The 22,734-nt window shown below is 41.8% G+C and overlaps 1 protein-coding gene across 1 annotated transcript in view; it reads left to right on the top strand.

Annotated features, from left to right (window-relative positions):
- Positions 1–22,734, top strand: part of OBSCN (obscurin, cytoskeletal calmodulin and titin-interacting RhoGEF) — a gene marked incomplete at its 5' end in the record, with an annotated part of 248,074 nt that overhangs the window by 100,003 nt on the left and 125,337 nt on the right. Inside the window, 11 exons of the mRNA XM_081970681.1 lie at positions 1,634–1,900; positions 2,663–2,929; positions 3,542–3,808; positions 7,643–7,909; positions 9,772–10,038; positions 11,580–11,852; positions 12,835–13,101; positions 14,911–15,186; positions 15,973–16,242; positions 17,612–17,878; positions 19,268–19,534. Of these exons, the coding sequence (XP_081826807.1) occupies positions 1,634–1,900; positions 2,663–2,929; positions 3,542–3,808; positions 7,643–7,909; positions 9,772–10,038; positions 11,580–11,852; positions 12,835–13,101; positions 14,911–15,186; positions 15,973–16,242; positions 17,612–17,878; positions 19,268–19,534 (2,955 nt within the window). The remainder of the gene's footprint in view (positions 1–1,633; positions 1,901–2,662; positions 2,930–3,541; positions 3,809–7,642; positions 7,910–9,771; positions 10,039–11,579; positions 11,853–12,834; positions 13,102–14,910; positions 15,187–15,972; positions 16,243–17,611; positions 17,879–19,267; positions 19,535–22,734) is intronic.

Here is a 22,734-nt window from a genome sequence, read left to right as displayed (position 1 = left end):
CAAGTTACATCATAAAATAGGGCAAAATTCACTTAACAAATGTCTCAGCAACAAAAATTTTGGGCACAATTGTGGTCATGAATCGAGGACTGCCTGTATTAAGTACGCAGCATTTGGCAGAGAAACATTTTTCTTGGACAAAACTTTGTCAAAGAATGCAATAAAATTGGCATGATCCGCTTTTGACAAACCCATATTGGCTTCTGGTTATAACTTTGCTTGCCTCTAGGTGTTCACAGATCAGTTGCCTGATTATCTTTTCTAGGATCTTCCCAAGTATTGATTCTAGAAAAAAATAAGCAAGCAATCGATCTGAAAACACCTAGAACCAAGCGCAAAGTCACAGCTGTAAGCCAATATGGATTTTTCAAAAATACAGCATGCCAGACAAACATTCTTTGACAATCTGACAAAATCAGTGGATCATTGAAAAGCTGAGAATATAATTTACTTGGACTATAGTAAGGCATTTGATAAAGTAAACCACAACCTACTTCTTGATAAGCTAGAAAAATATGGGATAGACAGCATCACCACCAGATGGATTCATAACTGACTGACCAACCACACTTAATGTGTGGTCCTGAGTGGAATCGCATCTACATGGAGGGAGGCATGCAGTGGTGAACCACAAAGCTCTGTCTTAGGCCCAGTACTGCTCAATATATTCATCAATGATTTGGATGAGGGGAAAGATTGGAATCCCAATGAAATAGTAGATGACACCAAGCTAGCAGGAATAGCCAACTCCCCAGCAGACAGACTCAAGATCCAGAAGGATCTTGACCAACTTGAACACAGCAGTTCAGTAGTGAGAAAAGTAAAGTTTTACACTTAGGCAGGAAAAACCAAATGCACAGGTATAGAATAGATGGCACTTGACTCAATATTAGTAACTGCAAGCGGGATCTTGGAGTCCTAGAGGACAATTACTTAAAGATGAGCCAGCAGTTTGTTCCAGGTGCCAGAAAGGTCAATGCAGTCCTCGGTTTCATTGATAGAGGGATAAAATGAGAACCACAGGAAGTGTTAATACCATTTTAAAATACCTTAGTAAAACCATGCTTGGAATATTGCATCCAATTTTGGTCACCATGATGCAGAAAATATGTTGAGGCTCTAGAAAGCGTGCAGAGAAAAGCAAAAAAAGGTCACTAGGGGATGGGAGGATAAAACATATACAGAATGGTTGCAAGAATTGGGTATGTCTACTTTAATTAAAAGAAGGACTTGAGTGGCATGATAGCATCTTCCAATATTTAAGGGGCTGCCAGAAAGAGGAGGGGGGTCAACCAAAGCACCTAAGGGCAGTGCAAGAAGCAATGGGTGGAAACTAATCAAAAGAGACATAACCTAAAACTAAGGAGACATTTTCTGACAGTGAGAATAATTAATCACTGGAAGGACTTCCCTCCAGAAGTTGTAAATGCTCCAACACTGAAGGTTTTCAAGAAGAGATTTCAGACAACCATTTGTCTGAAATGGTACAGGGCAGGGGTGGGTTCCAGCCGCCATTACTACCGATTTGGTGCTCAAAAACTTTTGCAGAAAATTTTCTGAAATTGCTCAGAATTTCACTTAATGGAAGAATAGTTAAATGTTTTACTTACTCCTATTCTTTTTGACTCCACAGCTCTCAAGCCTGAATTTATGCAGCGGCTGAAGGATGAGAAAGCAGATGAGGGCAGTACGGTCAGATTACGTTGTGAAGTTACAGTCCCTAAAGCCCCAGCAGAATGGCGCAAAGACGGTGCAAGAATCCACGCTAGTCCCAAATATGACATCAGACAGGATGGGGGCATCCGGGACTTACTCATTCATAATTTGGAACTCCAAGACAGTGGAGAGTATTCATGCATTGCTGGAGATCAAACCACATCTGCCACATTATCTGTGCAAGGTATGAATTTTTTAAGTTGGATTAGAACTCACAATCTAATAAAATGAAATTCAATGGTGAAAAGAGTAAGGTTCTACATTTAGGCAACAAAAACGGAATGCACAGGTACAGTATAGATGGTACCTTGCTCAACAGTAGTAACTGTGAAAGGGATCTTGGAGTCCTAGTGGACAACCATTGAAATAGGTATGTATTCATATCATTCATGGTTTTCTGCCTGGATGGTTTTCTGTAATGAGCCGAAGGACAGAAAGGGGGAGTAGTGAGCTCCCTCCCACATTTGGGCATACCAGGGGTTGTAACACAAATACATACCTATTTCCCTGGCTCAGCTGATAAGGAGGAGAGCCTGTGGCTTAGTGGCTAAGACTCCTGCCTAATATGTAATACAGCCCAGGTTCAAATCCCAGTAAGGGTGTGGCTAGCTGATGAGAGCTAAATAGCTTGAAATAGATCTATACTAGTCTCCCTTTATTTATTTATCAGCACAAATACAACACACACACACACACACATATGAATTTCAACTCTTTCATCTTATCATCCCTGTCACATTTTCTTAAAAATTTTTTGGCTCTGTTTACCTCCTCCTAGAAACCGGGAGATTGTGCATATATATAGACATGCAAACAACAAACATTCATTGGTCCTATACAACCAATTTTTTCCAAGATTTTATTTTTCAGAAATTGGTGGAAACTGCCACTTAATGAAAGAATTGTACTCTATTTTTACTTACTTCTGTTCATTTTGAATCTGCAGCCCTCAAGCCTGAATTCACGCAGCAGCTGAAAGATGAGAAAGCGGATGAGGGAAGCATGGTCAAATTTCATTGTGAAGTGACAATCCCTAAAGCCCCAGCAGAATGGCGCAAAGACGGTGCAAGAATCCACGCTAGTCCCAAATATGACATTAGACAAGATGGGGGCATACATGATTTGCTCATTCATGACTTGGAACCCCAAGACAGCGGAGAGTATTCGTGCATTGTTGGAGACCAAACCACGTCTGCTACATTATCTGTGCAAGGTATGTGTTTTTTTAAAGAGGTTCTGTCGGGGAATTGTGCAGCTGGTGTCCAAATGGAGCCAGAGAGGCTGGCATGAACTCATAGTTTTATACAAGTGAATATGTTTTGCATCAAGATATACACAGCAACTAGTTTGTCATGCAAACTGGAGCATCATGAGGAGGTAAATCAACACAGGAGCATCATGAGGTAAATAAACAGAGCAGAAACATCCTGAGGTAAATTACAGCGCACACAGGCACACAGATGAAAAAAGGCGGGAAACAAGGACACTCCCCCTTTTTATTCACAGCAACCAATCACAGCTCAGGTTGCCTCAGGCAGTGGCCAGCTCTCTTCAGCTAATCAACCACAACTCTTTGTTCTGGCTCACTGTGCAACCCTTCACTACTCCAGTTATTAAATTAAACATCTTAACAAGTTGTAATGTATAATATTTTGCCACTAATGGTCTTTGCTTCCCGGGACATACAAACATCCATTGGTCCTGTATAACCAATTTTTCCCAGTGTTTATTTTTTAGAAATTGGTGGGAACTGTCACTTGATGAAAGAATTGTAATTTTTTTAAAACAACAACAACAAACAACTGCCGTTATTTTGACTCTGCAGCCCTCAAGCCTGAATTCACGCAGCGGCTGAAGGATGAGAAAGTGGATGAGGGCAGCACAGCCAGATTTCGTTGTGAAGTAACAGTCCCTAAAGCCCCAGCAGAATGGCGCAAAGACGGTGCAAGAATCCACGCTAGTCCCAAATATGACATCAGACAGGATGGGGGCATACATGATTTGCTCATTCATGACTTGGAACCCCAAGACAGCGGAGAGTATTCGTGCATCGTTGGAGACCAAACCACGTCTGCTACATTATCTGTGCAAGGTATGTGTTTTTTTAAAGAGGTTCTGTCGGGGAATTGTGCAGCTGGTGTCCAAATGGAGCCAGAGAGGCTGGCATGAACTCATAGTTTTATACAAGTGAATATGTTTTGCATCAAGATATACACAGCAACTAGTTTGTCATGCAAACTGGAGCATCATGAGGAGGTAAACCAACACAGGAGCATCATGAGGTAAATAAACAGAGCAGAAACATCCTGAGGTAAATTACAGCGCACACAGGACACACAGATGAAAAAAGGCGGGAAACAAGGTCACTCCCCCTTTTTATTCACAGCAACCAATCACAGCTCAGGTTGCCTCAGGCAGTGGCCAGCTCTCTTCAGCTAATGAACCACAACTCTTTGTTCTGGCTCTCTGTGCAACCCTTCACTACTCCAGTTATTAAATTAAACATCTCAACAAGTTCATACTCTATAGAGAGTCGTCAACCTACGATCACAATTAGCCCCAGAATTTCTGTCACTAAACAACGCTGTTGTTAACTGATTTGCACACAGTTTTAGAACCATTTATACTGCGAATAATGCAGTTGTTAAATGAATCTAGCTTCTCCCATTGACTTTGCTTGTCAGAAGCTGGTTGGAAAGGTTTCAGATGGTGATCCCATAACCCTGGGCCACTGCAACCATTGTAAATACATGCTAATTATCAAGCACCCAAATTTTGATCATTCTGTATGACCATGGGGGTGATGCAATGGTCATAAGTGGAAGGACTGGACAGAAGTCGTTTTTTTTTTTAGTGCTGTTGTAAATCTGAATGGTTGCTAAATGAATGTTTGTAAGTCAAGGACTCCTTTTTTTTTTAAACAAAGTTTTATTGGTTTTTTAATATTTTACAAAGGGAAAAGGTATGGGAAAGATTACAAATTTTGGCAGCCGCGAAATGTGGTAGGTGCACCCCCCCCCTCCAGACTCATAGTATACATTTGCATAAAGTTCAAATATTACATAATAGCATATAGTCAGTGTGGTAAATTCAATTGGTAATTTCGGTCAGTTTATATCACGTGGATTTTCTTACTCATTTGTGTGATCTGAGCTTTCTTAGTGTCGCCCCATCTCCCCCCGTTGGCAGTGCTCCGGCCCCTCCCGTGTCTTGTATATCTACTGAAGTGTCTTCTGGTTTTTCTAGGAGTAGTTTATTTTTTTCCATAAAGGCCTGTGCCTCTATGGGTGTATTAATTCTAACTCTTGTCTCATCCCAGAATATTAGCATACCTTCAGGCAGTAAGCATCGAAACCACGCCCCCTTCTGGTATAGTTTATTCGCCAATTGCGAATAAAATTTTCTTTTCTCCCTCACTTTCTTGGGGATCTGTTTCAGGATGGTTATCTCCTTATTTTTGTATGTCAAGGCTTGCCCCCTTTGTGCATTCAGGATTTCATCTCTTGTGCTTTTCCTAAGAAATTTAATGTGTACCTCCCTGGGGACATTGTGTGTTCTAGCATACGCTGAGTTCACTCTATAAGCCAGGTCTATTTCCCACCCCATCTGTTGTTTTTCCTTCTGAATATACTCAGCCAAAATGGTTGTCATGATGTCCCTTATGTTTTCATCATCTGTCTCCATCACATTCTGAAATCTAAGATAAAAAGACATTCTCTCAAACACTATTTTCATTTGTTGGGTGTCAAGTTCTTTGTTTCCCCTCTGTACACCCTCTATCCCCCCCCCTCATCTCAGCCGCCCCATCCTCCAAAAGATCCAGTCTCTGTGAGTTCTTATTAATTTTATCCTGGTTCTCTTTAATTTCTTCTTTCATCTCCTTCAATTGTCTCTTTATTTCCTCTTGTCCCTGTAGAATTTGTTGAAACATTTGATGAAACTCCAGGTCCATAGATTTAGGTTGCTTGAAGGCTGTTAACGTTGATTGTGTGCTAGGACTGAAGGTTGCAGATGTTGGGGCAGAGGCAGCAAAGCCTGACTTTCCAGGAGGTGGTCTTTTAGATGCCATTGTTTATAAAGTAAAGAGTCCAGTCAGTATAAAGAAGGATCAGTCAGAGGGGTAGACCAGCCAAGAGAGTCCAGGAGACAGAGAGTCCAGGCACAGGGGAGTTTTCTAATCACCCTGGCAAAAGAGCAGACGTTTTTCACTCCAGGAGGTTCAGAAGCAAACAATCCACAAGAGAATTATCCAGGTAGCACGGAGACAAAGACCGGAAGCCTGAAGCTAAAAGGTGGAGTCAAGTTTCACATTTCATGAAGACAACGGAAGTGTGCCATCTTGCCCTGCCAACTTCGGATATTGAGGCAACAAATAAAGTTTTCAAAGTTCAAAGTTCCCAGGGCTTCCAGATCTCATTGTCTTAAAACTTAAAAGTTTAAATCTGAAAATCCATTTAGTAGGGTGTGACATCTTTGGTTTGGCTCTCTCCCTCCTCCTTCCCTTGGGGCTGAGAGCTCACTTGTTTCCAGCTGCTTGTCCAAGGGGGGGGGAAAATCCCCCTCCCCTCCAGCCGCACCTCTCCAAATCAAGCCAAAAGTTCAAATTTGCACAGCTGACAGATTTTAAAGTTGGTAATAGGAATGAAGGAAGTCTACACCTCACCGCTCCGCCGCCGCATCCTTCAGCTTTCTTTTTTCACTCCGAACAGCCTCTCAGCGAAGACGCTCACACGTCCTCCGATCTGCTCCCCGGTGCCTTGGGCGCGCAGGGGACCTCCCGCCACCCGCCGCCGATGCAGGGATCCCACGCGATGCCGCCCCTCTGGCAGGACGCCTCTGCGGGGCGTCCTGTGCCCCCCAAGAAGTGGGGAAGCCCACCAGGGAGCCGGAGCGAGCAACAAGTTGCCCGTCACCGTCAGCCGCCGGAACCGGAAGTGTCAAGGACTCCTTTTAATTTTGTTACTACAGAAAGAGAAAGGGAGAGAGAGAGTTGTTAAGTGAGTTGTTCCCAATCTTAAGATTTTTTTTGTCATGTTTGTGAAGAGATTCACTGTAGTTGCTAAGTGAATCAGGTAGTTGTTAAATGAATCTGGCTTTCCCTGTTGACTTTGCTGGTCAGAGGCTGGCTAGGAAGATCAAAAATGGTGATCACATGTCCCCTATATGCCTCAGCTATCATAAATACGTGTCAGTTTCACCTCTAGAGGTTTTAAAGAAGAGTCTGGACACATTCCATTTGTTTGGAATGGATTCCTGCTTGAGCAGAGGGTTGGACTAGAAGATTTCCAAGGTCCCTTCCAATAGTAATATCCTGTTCTGTGATTTATATATGAATCTAATCTCTCTCATCTAAGGTCCACTGCTTTCACGAATGTCTGTGAAATGTATAATATTTTGCCACTAACGGTCTTTGCTTCCCGGGACATACAAGCATCCATTGGTCCTGTATAACCAATTTTTCCCAGTGTTTATTTTTTGAAATTGGTGGGAACTGTTACTTGATGAAAGAATTGTAATTTTTTAAAATTTATTTATTTATTTATTTATTTATTTATTTATTTATTAAACTTCTAGACCGCCCCCTCTCCCTGAAGGGACTCGGGCGGTGTACAGGTACAAATTTAAAAACCATAAACTCGACAATATAAATAACTAAAATTGAATTAAATATCCCCTGTACAAATTTATAAAAATTAAAAACTTAAACCTTAAAACCAAACCATAAAATTTAAAAATACAAACTGAGGTGGGAAAGCTGGAATTAGGCCAGGCCGGCTAGGTGAAACAGGTGAGTTTTGAGTTTCCGGCGGAAGGAGCAGAGGTCCGTAGTCGTTCTAATGTCAGGGGGAAGGTCATTCCAGAGGGTCATTCCAGAGGGTTAAAACAACAACAACAACAAACAACTGCCATTACTTTGACTCTGCAGCCCTCAAGCCTGAATTCACACAGCGGCTTAAGGATGAGAAAGCGGATGAGGGCAGCACGGCCAGATTTCGCTGTGAAGTGACAGTCCCTAAAGCCCCAGCAGAATGGTGTAAAGACGGTGCAAGAATCCACGCTAGTCCCAAATATGACATCAGACAAGATGGGGGCATCCACAATTTACTCATTCATAACCTGGAACCCCAAGACAGCGGCAAGTATTCGTGCATCGTTGGAGACCAAACCACGTCTGCTACATTATCTGTGCAAGGTATGTGTTTTGAAGCAGACTAGAACTCACCATCACTTGGTCACCCAGCCAGATTTCGTAGTTAGGCAAGACTAGAATTCCCAATTTCCCGGTTTCAAGGAGGTGGAGGAAGTAAACTCTGAGTTCCTTAGTGCTCTTTGAGCTTGGTTGATTTCTTACAAACATCAGCTGTTCAGCATTTAATTAAGTGGACAATGCTTGATGGAGAAACAGTTGAATTTTTAATCTGCATTATTTTTTGAACGCAGCATTGTATATAATATAAATTTTCAGATCAATCTGTGGAATTTTCTCTGGAAACCCTTTCAGCAGTAAAAAGTCTTTACAGGTAGTCCTCGACTTATATCCATTTATTTAGTGGCTATTCAAAGTTACTATGGCTCTGAAGAAAGGCACTCATGACTGTTTTTCACACTTAAACCGTTGCAGCATTCCCCTTGGTCATGTGATCAAAATTCAGATGCTTGGCAACTGGCTCGTATTTATGACGGCTACAGTGTCCCGGGGTTGTGTGGGCCCCTTTTGCGACCTGCTCACAAGCAAAATCAACAGGAGGCCATGTTGCTAACCTAACAAGTGCAGTGATTCACTCATGTGGCAAGAAAGGTTGTAAAATGAGGCAAAATTCATTTAACAAATGTCTCATTTAGCAATATAAATTTTGGGCTCAAATGTGGTCATAAGTCGAGGACTACTTGTATTTGGATTTACAATAAAAGTATGATAGGCCCTTGCAATTTCAAAACCCCCAAATTAAAGGAAATTTATTTTTGATTTTTGATGTTTTAACAACTTCCACTTTCTATCAAAGCCATAGAGGCCTTCTGAATATGTTGTTTGTTGTTCTGAAGACTCAAAATATTTTTATTTATTTATGAAAATTCTCATGGTCCATCATACTTGTTTGACCCTTATAATGATATGAGAGGATGAAAAGACACATTTCAATTTGAATTTTGTTCTGCTTGAAACTATCTTTTAGATTTTAATCAACATTAGTTAATGTTTAAAAAAAATAAATGTGAGTACCATGTTCAACCTTGAGGCAGGAAGTAGGTTTCTCTCTGCAATGTAGCTAACAATATAGAAAAAGAGGGACTTAAATTTTATTATTTGTCCATCTACTGGGCAATTACAATTCAGTGCACTTCTGCTCAGATGTGCCATTGAAATTAAATTGGAAATAAACCTGTTCCACAATTAGCCTCACAATAGTGTTGTGCAAATATTCAGCTGAATTTTGTTTCTGAATTGAGCTGACTTTCCAAGTAGAATTGCGAAACTGATTTGAGCTATTGAATCGAATTTTTTAATTTTTAAAAAATGATTCTATTTTCTGCCATTTGCGGCACAGAAATGTAAATCAAACCAAAGACTTTGTAATGCTTGAAAAGAATCAGAGTGTGTTCTGAATAGAACAAATGAGCCAAATCTTTCTTGGTCTGATTCATACAGGCATTCAAAATAGTCTTTGATAGAAGACAATATTTATAGTACAGGGTTGAATTCTGGGGTCCTTGGTGCTTCTGAGCTTGGCGGTTTTCTTCCAGATGTTTCATTACTCAACTAGGAAACATTATCAGTGCTAGAAGGGAGGAGTATTTGCAGAGAGGAGGAGGAGGAAGAGGTGAAGGAGAAGGAGAAGAGAAAGAGGATTGGGGGGTCCTTGGTGCTTTGTCAGCTTGGAGGTTTTCTTGCAGATGTTTCATTACTCAACTAGGTAACATCATCAGGGCTAGAAGAGAATGGGAATATGGAGTCCTTCTTGATCTCTGAACTTGATGGAAGCTTAGTTAATAATTTCTGAGCTTAATAGAAGTAGGGTCTTGTTTTACTTTCTTCCATTCCTTTTGACCACACAGTCATCAAAGCTGAATTCACGCAACGGTTGCAGGATGAAAAAGCGGACGAGGGAAGCACAGCCAGATTACACTGCGAGGTCACAGTCACTAAAGCCCCTGTGGAATGGTGCAAAGACGGTGAAGGAATCCACGCTAGCCCCAAATATGAGATCCAACAGGATGGGGGCATCCATGAGTTACTCATTCATAACTTGCAACTCCTAGACAGTGGCAAATATTCGTGTACCATTGGTGACCAAACCACATCTGCCACATTATCTGTGCATGGTACGTTTTCTTTGAAGCAGACTAGAACTCCAAGTCTCCTAGTGATTGTCTCAAGTTCGCACAGCTGGCTTTCATGTCTAAGTAAGGACTGTGACTCGCAGTCGCCTAGTGTTTGTCCCAAATTCACCCAGCTGGCTTTCATGTCTAAGTATGGACTTGAACTCCCAAGTCTTCTGGTATTTGTCCCAAGGTGACCCAGTTTGCCTTCATGCCTAAGGTAGGACTAGAACTCCCAATCTCCCAGTTTCTAGCCTGATGCCTTCATTACTAGACCAAACTGTCTCTCATAAAAGAAGCCTGGTGTTTTACTTCTTCAGTTTCCAGGATTCTGTATCCCATTTTTCCTAGCACAAAGTTTGGTTTATGAGACTTCTTTGATACTTGCTTCCTTGGTTGAGGGTTGCTTTGTTGAGGTTGGTCAACATCTTTTGACATGACAAGTAGAACCTGAAGCCCCATTTCAGTCAAGAGGTCCTTTGGTTTTGGTTTTTCCTTCAAGTTGACCTCTGCAGCTTTAATAAGGGCAGTTGTTGACTTATGACCAAAATTGACCCCCAAATTTTCTGCTGCTAAGTTAAAAATTTGTTAAGAGAATTTTGTCCCATTTTACAACTTTTCTTGCCACATTTGTGAAGTGAATCATTGCAGTTGTTAAAGTTAGTAACCCGGTTGTTAAGTGAATCTGGCTTCCCCCATTGACTTTGCTTGTCAGAAGGTTGCAAAAGTGAATCACGTGACCCCAGGACACTGTGACCATCATAAGTGTGAGACAGTTGCCAAGAGTCTGAATTTGGATCACATGACCATGGGGATGCAACAACGGTTGTAAGTGTGAAAAACGGTCATAAATCTTTTTTTCAGTGCCATTGTAACTTCAAACGGTCACTAAATGAACTGTTGTAAGTCCAGGACTACATGTAACTAGAATATTATAAAAGAGAACAGAAAATTCTCTAATCTATGAAATTTTTGTTTCTTGCAGAAAGTGCAGAATACATCCTGGTAAAATATAGGTAGTCCTTGACTTAGACCCATTCATTTTGTGACCATTCAAAGTTACAATGGCACTGAAAAAGAGGCTTGTGACTGGTCCTCGCACTTACAATCATTGCACCATTGCACAGTCAGTTGATCAAAGGTTGGGTGCTTGGCAACTGGCATGGGTTTATTATGATGACTGTAGCTTCCCGAGATCAATTGATTGCCATTTAAATCTTCCCAGCCGCCTTCTGACAAGCAAGGGAGCGGGGGGGGGGGGGGGGAGCTGGATTGACTTAATAACCCTGTGGTTCACTTTAAAACTGTGTATTACTTAATAACTGTGGTAAAAAAAGGTCATAGGTTTGGGCAAGACTCATTTACAAACCTTCTTGCTTATTAGCAATGAAAATTCTTATCCCAATTGTGGTTGTAAGTCGAACAATGCACTGTAGTCAACTGGGACCAAACCCACAGCTGAATTCCACTTGTGATAGGGTATGGGTGGTCTATGTTGTGGTTTATGTTATCACTGTCACTGATGGATCTGGTGGCTCTTGTAGAAGTGGACATCACCATCATCCGGGGACTGAAAAGTGCAGAGGTCTTGGAAGAGGAAGAAGTCATCTTTGAGTGTGAAGTCTCCCACGACAACGCAAAAGATGTAGAGTGGAAATTGCAAGATTTGTCGCTTCAAAGCAACCAGATGAACGAGATCTCAGTCGAGAGAGGACGGGTACACAAATTAACTCTCCGCAACGTCACCCAGCAGGATTCTGGCACAGTCACCTTCCGGGTGGGACCATACACTTCCACAGCCAGGCTCAGAGTGGACGGTACGGTGATTTCTATCAAAAGCATTGTGATCAGAAATGGTCAAGTGTTTCAGTTGTTTTTGATGGGTTATGCAAAAGGGGATAATGTCAGAAAAACAGGTAAAGAAAATGACAGTAAGAACAATTTATCAGTGGAACAGCTTCCTTTCAGAAGTTGTGGGAGTTCCATCATTGAAGGTTTTCAGGAAGAGACTGGACAGCCATTTGCCTAGAATGGTATAGAGTCTCATGTTTGAGCAAGGGGTTTGACTAGAAGACCTCCAAGGTCCCTTCCAACTCTGTTATTCTGTATTCTTATCAACAGATGAACTGTGCCCACATATCTATTCCACCTATATTTATTTGTTTGTTTGTTTGTTTAATTATTTTAGTTTATTTAGTAAATTTACCCCCTGTTGATGTGATTCTAGCAAACTGTCAAAAGATAACTAGAAAAATTATTAAAACTTTTTTAAAAAGCCATGCAAATTCTAGATGAAACAGATAACATAAAATCTATCAACTATCTGTCTGTCTGTCCGCCCCCCCTCCCCCCTTCTCTGTCTCTGTCTCTCCCTGTCTGTCTCTCTCTCTGAATAAAAAAAAAAATAAGAATTTGGAGTTATCCAGACACACAGAGAGACACACACCAACCTGACACACACACAGTTTCTCTCTCTCTCTCTCTCTCTCTCTCTCTCTCTCTCTCTCTCTCTCTCTCTCACACACACACACACACACACACACACACACACACACACACGTCTGTCTGTCAGTCACTGAATTTGGACAGTTTCTATGTATGTCTGTGCCTGTCTCTCTGTGTACTTCCAACCTCTTATTTTTTGAAATTCACATGTACCTAAAATCTAAAACCTTGCTTCCAAATTAGGATTTCAGTTTAAATCCTGTCTATACGAGAAGTTTGCAAGTGGACTCTATTTTGTTTTTGTGGGTTTTTTTACCAGTTCTTGCAAATCCCTCCCCTCCCTTTCCATTCCAGCCCCGCATCCTGACTTTCAACAAGAGCTGAGCAACCTAGAATTGCAAGAAGGCAGTGCAGCTTTCCTCAAATGCGAAGTATCTATGCTCAACGTGTCTGCCATCTGGAAAAAAGGCTCGGAAGTCATTGCTCCGAGCGCCAAGTACGAAATCAGTCAGCAGGGAACGACCCATATTTTAAAGATTTATGGTGTAACTCGAAGAGATTCTGGAAAATATATTTGCGACATTGGCCACGGGAGAAGCATGGCCACATTATCGGTGGAAGGTAAAAGATTTATTAATCAAAACTCGGTATGCGGGTAGTCCTCAACAGTTCATTTAGTGACTGTTTGAAGTTACAACAGCACTGAAAAAAAGGGGCTTAGGACAATTTTTCACACTTACAACCGTTGCATTCATCCCCCGCGGTCACATGATCAGAATTCAGATGCTTGGCAACTGACTCGTATTTATGAGGGTTGCAGTGTCCCAGGGTCACGTCATCCCCTTTTGCGACTGACTGACAAGCAAAATCAATGGAGCGAGATTTGTTTAACAGCCATGATGCTAACTTAAACAAGTGCACTGATTCACTTACCAACTAGGGCAAGAAAGCTTGTATCAGGCAAAAAATCACTTAACAAATGTCTCACTTAGCAACAGAAATTTTGGGCACAATGATGGTTGTAAGTCGAGGACTATCTATAGTTTTGGGAGTCATGTTAGATTTTATTGTGTTGTTGTCAAGCAAATCACTGCAGTTTCAGTGAGTGATGTGGATCATTACAATGAATCCGTGTTTCCCATTTTGCATGCTGGAAGATGGCTAGGAAGTTTGCAAATGGCAATTGAACCCAAAATGTCTGTTGCTAAGCAAGATGATTCTTAAGTGAGTTTCTTGCCCCAGTTGTTAAGTGAATCCCTGCCATTGTTTAGTTACGATTGTTAAGTGAATCTGGCTTCTCCATGGACTTCGCTTGTCAGAAGATCAGAAAAGAGGATCACATGACACCCCACCTAAGTTGGGGACTACCTTTATTTTCTCTTAATTATTCTTTTGCCATTGCTTAACTCGTGGCTGTCTGTGAGATATGGCTGCTGTTCTTCAGAACAATGAAAGCAACATTATGCGGCTGAGCCTTATACTTTGCTTCAGCATACATGTGCACAATGTCATGTGTGTGTGTAAAAGAGGGGGGGGCTTCTGCTGCATGGATATGATGTGTTTTTAGCATTCTTTACCATAGACAGCCAATTTGGTTAAGGCAGCAGGCTAGGAACTTGAAGAGTGTGAATTCTAGTTCCACATTAGGCATGAAAGCTGGAGGTGGGGGTGACATCGGGCCAATCGCCAGGTGGCTGGGAGTTCTAGTCTCACCCTAGGCTATTTGCAAGTAACTCAGGCAGCAAGCATATTCAACATACTGCTCCTCCAGTCCCCCCAACTTCCCACACAATAATCACCCTGTGAGGTAGCTCTGGCTGAGGGAGAGTGACTAGTTCCAGCTGACTTATCTGTTTAAGGCATGACTACCCTTACTTATCCTCTCCTAGTGACTGGCCCAGAATCATTCAGCTAGCTTTCATGCCTAGGTTGGGGGTAGAATTTATCATCTCCTGGTGATTGGCCCAAAATCACGCAGCCGACTTTCTTGCCTAAGATAGGACCAGGACTCACTGTTACCTGGTGATTGGCTAAATGTCACCCAGCTGACTTTCATGCCTGATTCCACACTAGAAATCACATTTTCTGGTGATTTGTCCAGTCAATTGTGCCTAAGGCAGGACTAGAACTCACTGTCTCCCAGGAATTGGTTGAAAGTCAGCTGTTTTCATGCCTAATGCAGGACTACAACTCACTGTCTCTTGATGATTGGTCCCAAATCACCCAGTTGGCTCTGATGGCTAGAATTCACCACCTCTGTTTCTAGTGCCTTGACCACTGGATTAAAGCGGCTCTCCTTTTTCTTATTTTCCAAGATAGTTGAAGTTAGAATTGTGAGTTATGGGCCTCCTGCTCCTTGCATTAGAAACCCATAACATCTATCACATCTATGACAAAAGCTCAACACTCTCTCTTCTTTCCCTGGTGTAGCCCTCTCAGCTCGTCCAGCTCTTTTTCAAGTCCAGCTGGAGAACCAGGAAGTCAAGGAAGGGGCAACGATCACCCTGGCCACTGCGCTCACAAAACCCGGCGTGCCCATCCAGTGGATGAAAGGCTCTGCCCAACTGCAGCCAAGTCACAAGTATGAGATGAGACAAAAGGCGTCTTATGTGGAGCTGCTTATCCGTGATGCGCAAGTGGAGGACACAGGCCACTATACCTGTCAAACCGAGGATCAACAGACCACCGCCTCTGTGCTTGTCAAAGGTCAGGGGGAGTCAATTTTGCTCACCTGAGATCAGACACTGATGACCAGACCGATACGTGAAGGGTTCCAATTAGCTGATTTATTTTGTACATTTATTTGTAGAGTCCATTGGTGCTCTCTGAGCTTGGTCATTTTCTTGTAGATGTTTCATGACCTGACTAGGGAACATAATCAGTGCTAGAAAGGAGTGGGGTTTGCAGGGAAGAGGAGGAGGATGATGACTGTGAGTCCTTGGGACTCTCTGAGTTGGTTCTTTTCTTGCAGATATTACATGACCCAACTAGGGAACATCATTAGTGCTAGAAGGGAGTGGGGCTTATGGAGTAGGAAGGACATCTGTGAGTTCTTGGAGCTCTCTGAGCTTCATTGTTTTCTTGCAGATTTTTTCTGGCAGATATGATGATGTTACCTAGTTGGATCATGAAACATCTGCAAGAAGACAACAAAGCTCAGAAAGCCCTAAGGACTAACAATCCTCCCCCCCCCCCCCCCGGCTTTTCCCCCTCTCCGCAATCACCACTCCCTTTCAATACTGATGATTTTAACTAGTTGAGTCATGAAATGCCTGTAAGAAAACCATCAAGCTGAAAAAGCACCAAGGATCATCCTGCTCCTTCTGCTCCTTTCTGTAATCACACTTTCTTGCAGCACTGATGATGTTATTTAGTTGGGTAATGAAATGTCTGCAAAACACAAATAAAAACTGGGATGTAACAGTAGAATGTAATGGGATGTAAATTCAAAGAGAAACAAATGAAATAAAAAGTTCTCTCTTTCAATTGTAGAAATACCGGCCACCATTGAAGAAAAATTGAAAGACCTCACCGTTCTTGAAGGAGAGGATGCTGTGTTTCGCTGCGTGATTTCTCACGAGAAGGCCAAAAACCTGCAATGGAGTTTGGCAGGTGTGCCTCTGCAATCCAATGAAATGAATCAAATTGGTGTGGAAGGCAAAATTCACATTCTCATTCTCCGAAAAGTCACCCTTGAAGACTCCGGCACTGTCAGTTTCCAAGTTGGTCAGAATTCAACACAGGCTCAGTTATTGGTGCAAGGTAAGTTAGTCAATTGTTCAGATGGACCTTGGTCTTCCACAGGGACATCCATGGGGAGACGTAGGTCAAAAAAATTAAGATGAGTTTGGCAACCACAAGAGAGGAGGAGGAGGAGATCAGGGAGGAGCAAGAACAGGAAGAGAACAACTGTGGGGTCCTATAAGCATTGTTATTTTTCTTGCATATGTTTTATAATCCAACTAGGTACCATCATCAGTTCTAGAAGGAAGTGGGGTTTGCTGTCTGTTTATATGCAAGTAACTTGCCCTGTCAGTATTGGTAGTAATGTTCTTGGTGATTCCTTGATTAGACTATTGTTTACTGTTAGCTTGTTTGTCTGAGTTGGTAGTTTTATGATTGAGGTATTGTTTACTTCTTGACTGTTGGTCTCTAGTATCAGTCTTGGTGTTAATCTCTGCTCACCTGGGTGTTGATTTTGGTAAGGAGGTGTTCTGATCTTTTACATTTTTAATTATTGCTTTTAAATGATGTGTAAACATTCTTCATTTCAATGTACCTGTTGATGGCCCATTTGTCTGAGTGCCAGGCTTGCAGGAACTCTCTAGTATTGGACTTGGCTTGTTACAGGATGCTGTCAATTTTCAAATTACTGTGTCCAGTTAAGGAGCTTTCATTGTGTCTTCTGATGGCATGTTGGTATTCATAGATGCTCTCTGCGATCTTCTGCCTGGTTGCCCTACACAGTGGCCATTAACAGGAACCTAGAAATAAGGAAAAAAATTCTGACAGTAAGAATAATCAACCAATGGAACAGAAGTTGCCTTCGGAAGTTGTGGGAGCTTCATCACAGGAGGCTTTCTAGAAGAGACTGGATTGCCATTTGTCAGAAATGGGTTCAACTAGATGACCTACAAGGTTCCTTCCAACTCTATTAATCTATTAGTTAGTAATTACAGTCCTTATATTGTACAGGTAATCTTTAACGTAGAACCATAGTTGAGCTCAAAATTTCTGTTGTTAAGTGAGACATTTGTTAAGTGAGATTTGTCCCATTTTATGACATGTCTTGGCACAGTTGTTAAATGAATCACTGCAGTTGTTCAGTTAATAACACATTTGTTAAATGAATCAGGCTTCCCAATTGACTTTCCTTGTCAGAAGATTACAAAAGGGGATCCTGATATGAGACCCTGCAACCATCATAAATAGGAGGCAGTTGCCAAGCATCAGAATTTTGATCATGTGACCTTGAGGGATGCTGCAAAACGGTCATAAGTAATTTCTTTCAGAGCTGTTGTAACTTTGAACAGTCAGTAAATGAACTATTTCAAGTCGAGGACTATCTGTACACTGGAGATGACTTTTATGGCCTATGTGCTCAACAGACATCTCTTTTCCTTCTCTGTAGTTGCACCGATAACCTTCCTAAAAAAGCTGGAGAATGCAGAAGTAGCCGAAAACAGCATGGCAACCTTCCGCTGTCAGCTTTCCAAACCTGGGATCCCAGTGGAGTGGAGAAAAGGATCATCCCTAATCCAGCCCAGCGAGAGGTTTGAAGTCAAGACTGAAGGCAATGCCTACATTTTGAATATCCATGATGTGGTCCCAGAAGACTCAGGAGACTATACCTGCAGTGCAGCTGACAAGAAAACCACTGCCAAGCTAAAAGTTAAAGGTTAGTGTAGCCATTGGAGAACTATTGGCATAAATAATGGAATCATAGGGATGAAAAGGACCTTGGAGGTCTTCTAGTCTAACCCTCTGCCCAAGGCAGGAGTCCTGATACCCTCCTGGACAAATGATTGTCCAATCTTATCTTTGAAAACCTCTAGCAATGGAGCATCCACAACTTCTGATGGCTTCATTCCATTGGTTAATTCTTCTCACTGTCACTTCACTTCCCCTTCATCTCATCTCCTGCCCTACTTATTCCAGATCCTGTTTCTCTCTCTTCATCTGCCCATTTCACCTTCGGAGACCTATTCTGGTTTACCGCTTTACCATTTTGTTTAATATTTCAGGGTTTAAAATAGTGTATTGCTTGATGGTATCCTTTCAGCTCCTTTATGTATATGGAAACTATACAGATATCCCTTGAATGACAACCATTCATTTAGCGATCGTTTGAAGTTATAATAAACCTGGAAAAAAAAGTGACTTAGGACCATTTTTCACACATGACCACTGCAGCCTCCCCAGGGTCATGTGATCAAACTTCAGATGCTTGGTAACTGATGGTTGCAATGTCCCACTGTTCCAGGTTCATGTAATCTCCATTTGTGGCTTCCGACAAGCAATGTCAATGGCAAAAGCTTGATTCGCTTAACAACTGTGTGATTCACTTAACATCTGCAGTGATTTACTTTTACAACTATGGTAAAAAGGTCATAAAATTGGCCCTGACTCGCTTAACAACCACCTTACTTAGCAACAGAAGTTCTATCTCCAATTGTGGTCATCAGTCGAGGTCTATCAAGATGGCCATCAACACGAGGACTGGTTGTAAGTCACTTTTTCCAGGGTTGTTGTAACTTTGAACATTCACAAAAAGAGTGGCTGTAAACAGAGGACTGCCCATATAGGTAATCAAGAAAAAATAATATCTTCGACCATTCTGCATTTGGGGAGAATTGGAGGTGATCCATCACTGGAAGTTTTCAAGAAGAATTTGGACAGTCGTTTGTCTGAAATAGTGTAGGGTCTCCTGCTTGAGCAGAGGGTTGGACTAGATGACCTCCAAGGTACCTTCCCACTTTGTTATTTTACGATTCTATTCTCCAAAGCACCTGAGAGCAGGACAAGAAGTAATGGATGGAAATTAATCAGGAAGAGAACCAACCTGTTAATCAGTGGAATGACTTGCCTCCAGAAATTGTGGATGCTCCATTAATGGAGGTTTTAAAGAAGAGATTGGACAATTATTTGTCTGAAATGATATAGGGTCTCCTGCTTGAGGAGTGGGTCGGACTAGAAGACCTCTAAGGTGCCTTCCCATTTTGTTATTCTGTGTTCTGGTTAATGGGCTTTCACTCAACAAGGTCTCATTTAGTGCCTGCTCTTTCAGCTCTGCCGGTGGTCTTCAAGAGAGGTCTTCAGAACAAGGACGTTGAAGTAGGAAACACTGTGTCATTGTGTTGTGAGTTGTCCAAGCCAATGTCACCTGTGGTGTGGAGAAAAGGAAACACGAAGCTTCAGTCGAGTGAGAAGTACGAGATCAGACAAGAAGGGAACTTTGCCGAGCTTCTCATTTATGATCTAGAAATTCAGGACGATGGTGATTATACCTGTGATTCAGGAGATCAGCAGACCACTGCCACGGTGAAGGTCAAAGGTAGGAAAAGCTGAGCGGGTTCCAGGGACATCTTTTTTTATATATATATTTATTTTTAAATAGACACAAACAAGACACAACAAACACCATCAAAACACATTCCATTACAAATTATAAAAAGTGTGTCAATTGGTTACAAAGAACTTTTATGCATCCCTTCCACAGTCATCACCTATAATCCATATCAAATTATATATTTTACATCAAATATATTTTTATATATTACTATCATCATACCTCATCCTTCATATGAGTATAGTTGTTTTAACATCCCTTTATAACAAATATTCCAAAATTCAAAGCAAAACCACATAATGCCATTCCATTGTCTATTTTCAATATCATCCAGCAATGTTTCAGCAAGATCGCACTCGTCATTTTCAGGCTGTGGTCTTAAAGTGTGACCGGAGCTGCCGTCTTTCTGTATATCTTGGTGGGAGGGGATGGAGTGCTGGCTTTGTTTCAGTAGGTGGAACGATTGGTTGTGTGGTTGTATCATGATTGGTAGATTGGTGCTGATTGGTGCTGGTTGTGTGTGCATTGTTGTTTTGTATTTTAACGGCTTGGGTGGTGGGTGGTGTTCGTTTATTGGCTAGGGCTGGTTTCCAGATGTTTGGTAGGCAGGAGGTATCATCACGTTTATTCATGTTGTGGGGGTGTTTCTCTATTTCGATGGCTTCCATAATTATTCTCTTGTTGAGGTGTTCTGTTTTGGAGATTAACCTGGCTCCTTGATTTCATGTCCTGTAGCTTTAAGGTGCTGGAAAAGGGAGGAAGTTTTTTCTTTTTTTCTTACTGCGTTTTTGTGTTCTGTGATGCGTGCATTTATTCTCCTGTTTGTTTGTCCTATATATATTGCCGGGCAGGTTTTGCATGGTATTTTGTAGACTCCTTGGTTTTCTAGCTGGATTTTGTCTTTGGGGTTTCTTAAGATGTTGGCAATTTTTTGGTCAGTGGTGAAGGCTGTCCTGATATTGTGCTTGTGGACAATTTTGCTGATTTTATCTGTGGTGCCTTTGATGTAAGGGAGGAGGGCGATGCCATTGTCCTGTTCTGTGTCTTGGTTTTTTGGGGGAGTCTCCTTTTGGATTAGGTTGGTGATTGTTTTTCTTTGGAATCCATTGGAGATTAATACATTTGTGAGTTTGTGAAATTCAGTTTTCAGGTGGTCTTTGTCGGCTAGGCGTTTGGTTCTGGAGATGAGGGTCTTGGCTACAGAGTTGATCTGTGCAGGGTGATGATGGGATTGTGCATTTAAGTAGTGGTTGGTGTGTGTTTTTTTCTGGTAGATGGTGTGTCCTAGGGAGCCATTGGGTTTTTTGTAGATTAGGACATCCAGAAAGGGAAGTTGGTTGTTAGCTTCTATTTCCATGGTGAATTGTATTTTGGGGTGTAGGCTGTTGAGATGTGTGAGGAAGTTGTCCAGCTTTTCCTTCCCGTGTGGCCAAATCACGAAAGTGTCATCAACATATCTAAGCCAGAGTTTGGGTTTGTGTTCAGATTTGTCTAAGGCAAATCTGAACACAAACTTAGACAAATCTGAACACAAACCCAAACACCATCTACCAGAAAAAAACACACACCAACCGCTACTTAAATGCACAATCCCATCACCACCCTGCACAGATCAACTCTGTAGCCAAGACCTTCATCTCCAGAACCAAACGCCTAGCCGACAAAGACCACCTGAAAACTGAATTATACAAACTCACAAATGTATTAATCTCCAATGGATTCCAAAAAAAAACCAATCACCAACCTAATAGGAGACAATAAAAAAAGATAACACACTGTCCAAAATAGCTTAAATTCGCCGCTTATTTTCTTTTCTTTACAAATTTAATTTGGTTTTAATCTTTTTTGGGCAGTCTCTTGTAAAAATAAAATTTCCTCACCAGTTGGACACACTTTCTCTTTCTGCTTTCCTCCGGTTGCGGAGCTGTCCCGACTTCAGCAGCTTGGGGCTGTGCTTCTATTGCTGACTAGAAGAGATTCTCTTGGATCAGGGACTTTGCGATGACCCTGAGATCAGCAAGACGTACTCTTCCCTGTCACTGTCTCTTCGGGATGGTTTAGGTCCAGATGGACCACTCAGTGGTAAAAGTATCGGCTGTGATCTCGGAGCTCTGAGATCACACGTCCGTATCGTCACGACATCAGCTCCTTCTCCCCAAGTTCCAGGGATGTCTATCTTTGATAGAAGAGAGGATTGTAGCTTGGGGTTGAACAATGGGGTCCTCGGTGCTCTCTGAGCTTGGTGGTTTTGTTGCAGACATGACCCAACTAAGTATTGTCATCAGTGATAGAAGGGAAGGGAGGGTTGCAGAATGGAAGGAGGACAACTGTGAGACCCTTGGTGGTCTTTGAGCTTGATTGTTTTCTTGCAGACATTTCACAACCCAACTAGGTAACATCATCAGTGTTAGAAGGGAATGGGGTTGTAGCTTCTAGCACTGATAATGTTACCTAGTTCAGTTGTGAAATGTCTGCAAGCCCCAAGAGCACCAAAGACCCCACAGTCCTCCTCCACTCTGCAAACCACACTCCCTTCTAGCACTGATGATGTTACTTAATTGGATCATAAAATATCTGCCAGAAAATAACCAAGCTCAGAGAGCATCCAGGGTCCCACACGTCCTTCTTCTTCTTACTTTTCCTTGGGAGGGGCCATGTTTCATTTAGTGACTTCCTCCTTTATGTGTAGCTGCATTTGCTTTCTTGGAATCATTTTCTCCAATGTATGAATTTGCTGGGGATTATATAGGAAGTCCTCAGTTTACAGCCACAAATGGTACTAAGATTTTCATTGCTAAGCTTAGCAATTGTTAAGTGAGTCACACCTATTCTATAATCTTTTTTTTGTCATGGCTGTTAGGTGAACCAATGAGACTGTTAAGTAAATCAAGTAGTCATTAAGTGAATCAGTCTTCTCCCATAAATTTTGTTGAAGTCAGCTAGGAAGATCATAAATAGCAAATTTGGTAGGGATGTTGCAACAGTCATTGTGCAAGAACCGGTCATTCATCACTCCTTCCAGTGATGTTATAACTTTGATTAACTTTGGTGCTAAGCAAATGGTTGTAAATTGAGGACTATCTGTAGACTGTACACAGGTACATCAAGATCTAGAAACATTCTGCATGGGGCTATCTGGTTGCTTTTGCTCTTTGCAATTGTGATGAGATGCAGACAACAACACA

The sequence above is a fragment of the Natrix helvetica genome (assembly GCF_964273705.1).
Source record: "Natrix helvetica genome assembly, chromosome: Z".
NCBI classification, from domain to species: domain Eukaryota; kingdom Metazoa; phylum Chordata; class Lepidosauria; order Squamata; family Natricidae; genus Natrix; species Natrix helvetica.
This window is presented reverse-complemented; position numbering and strand designations above follow the sequence as displayed.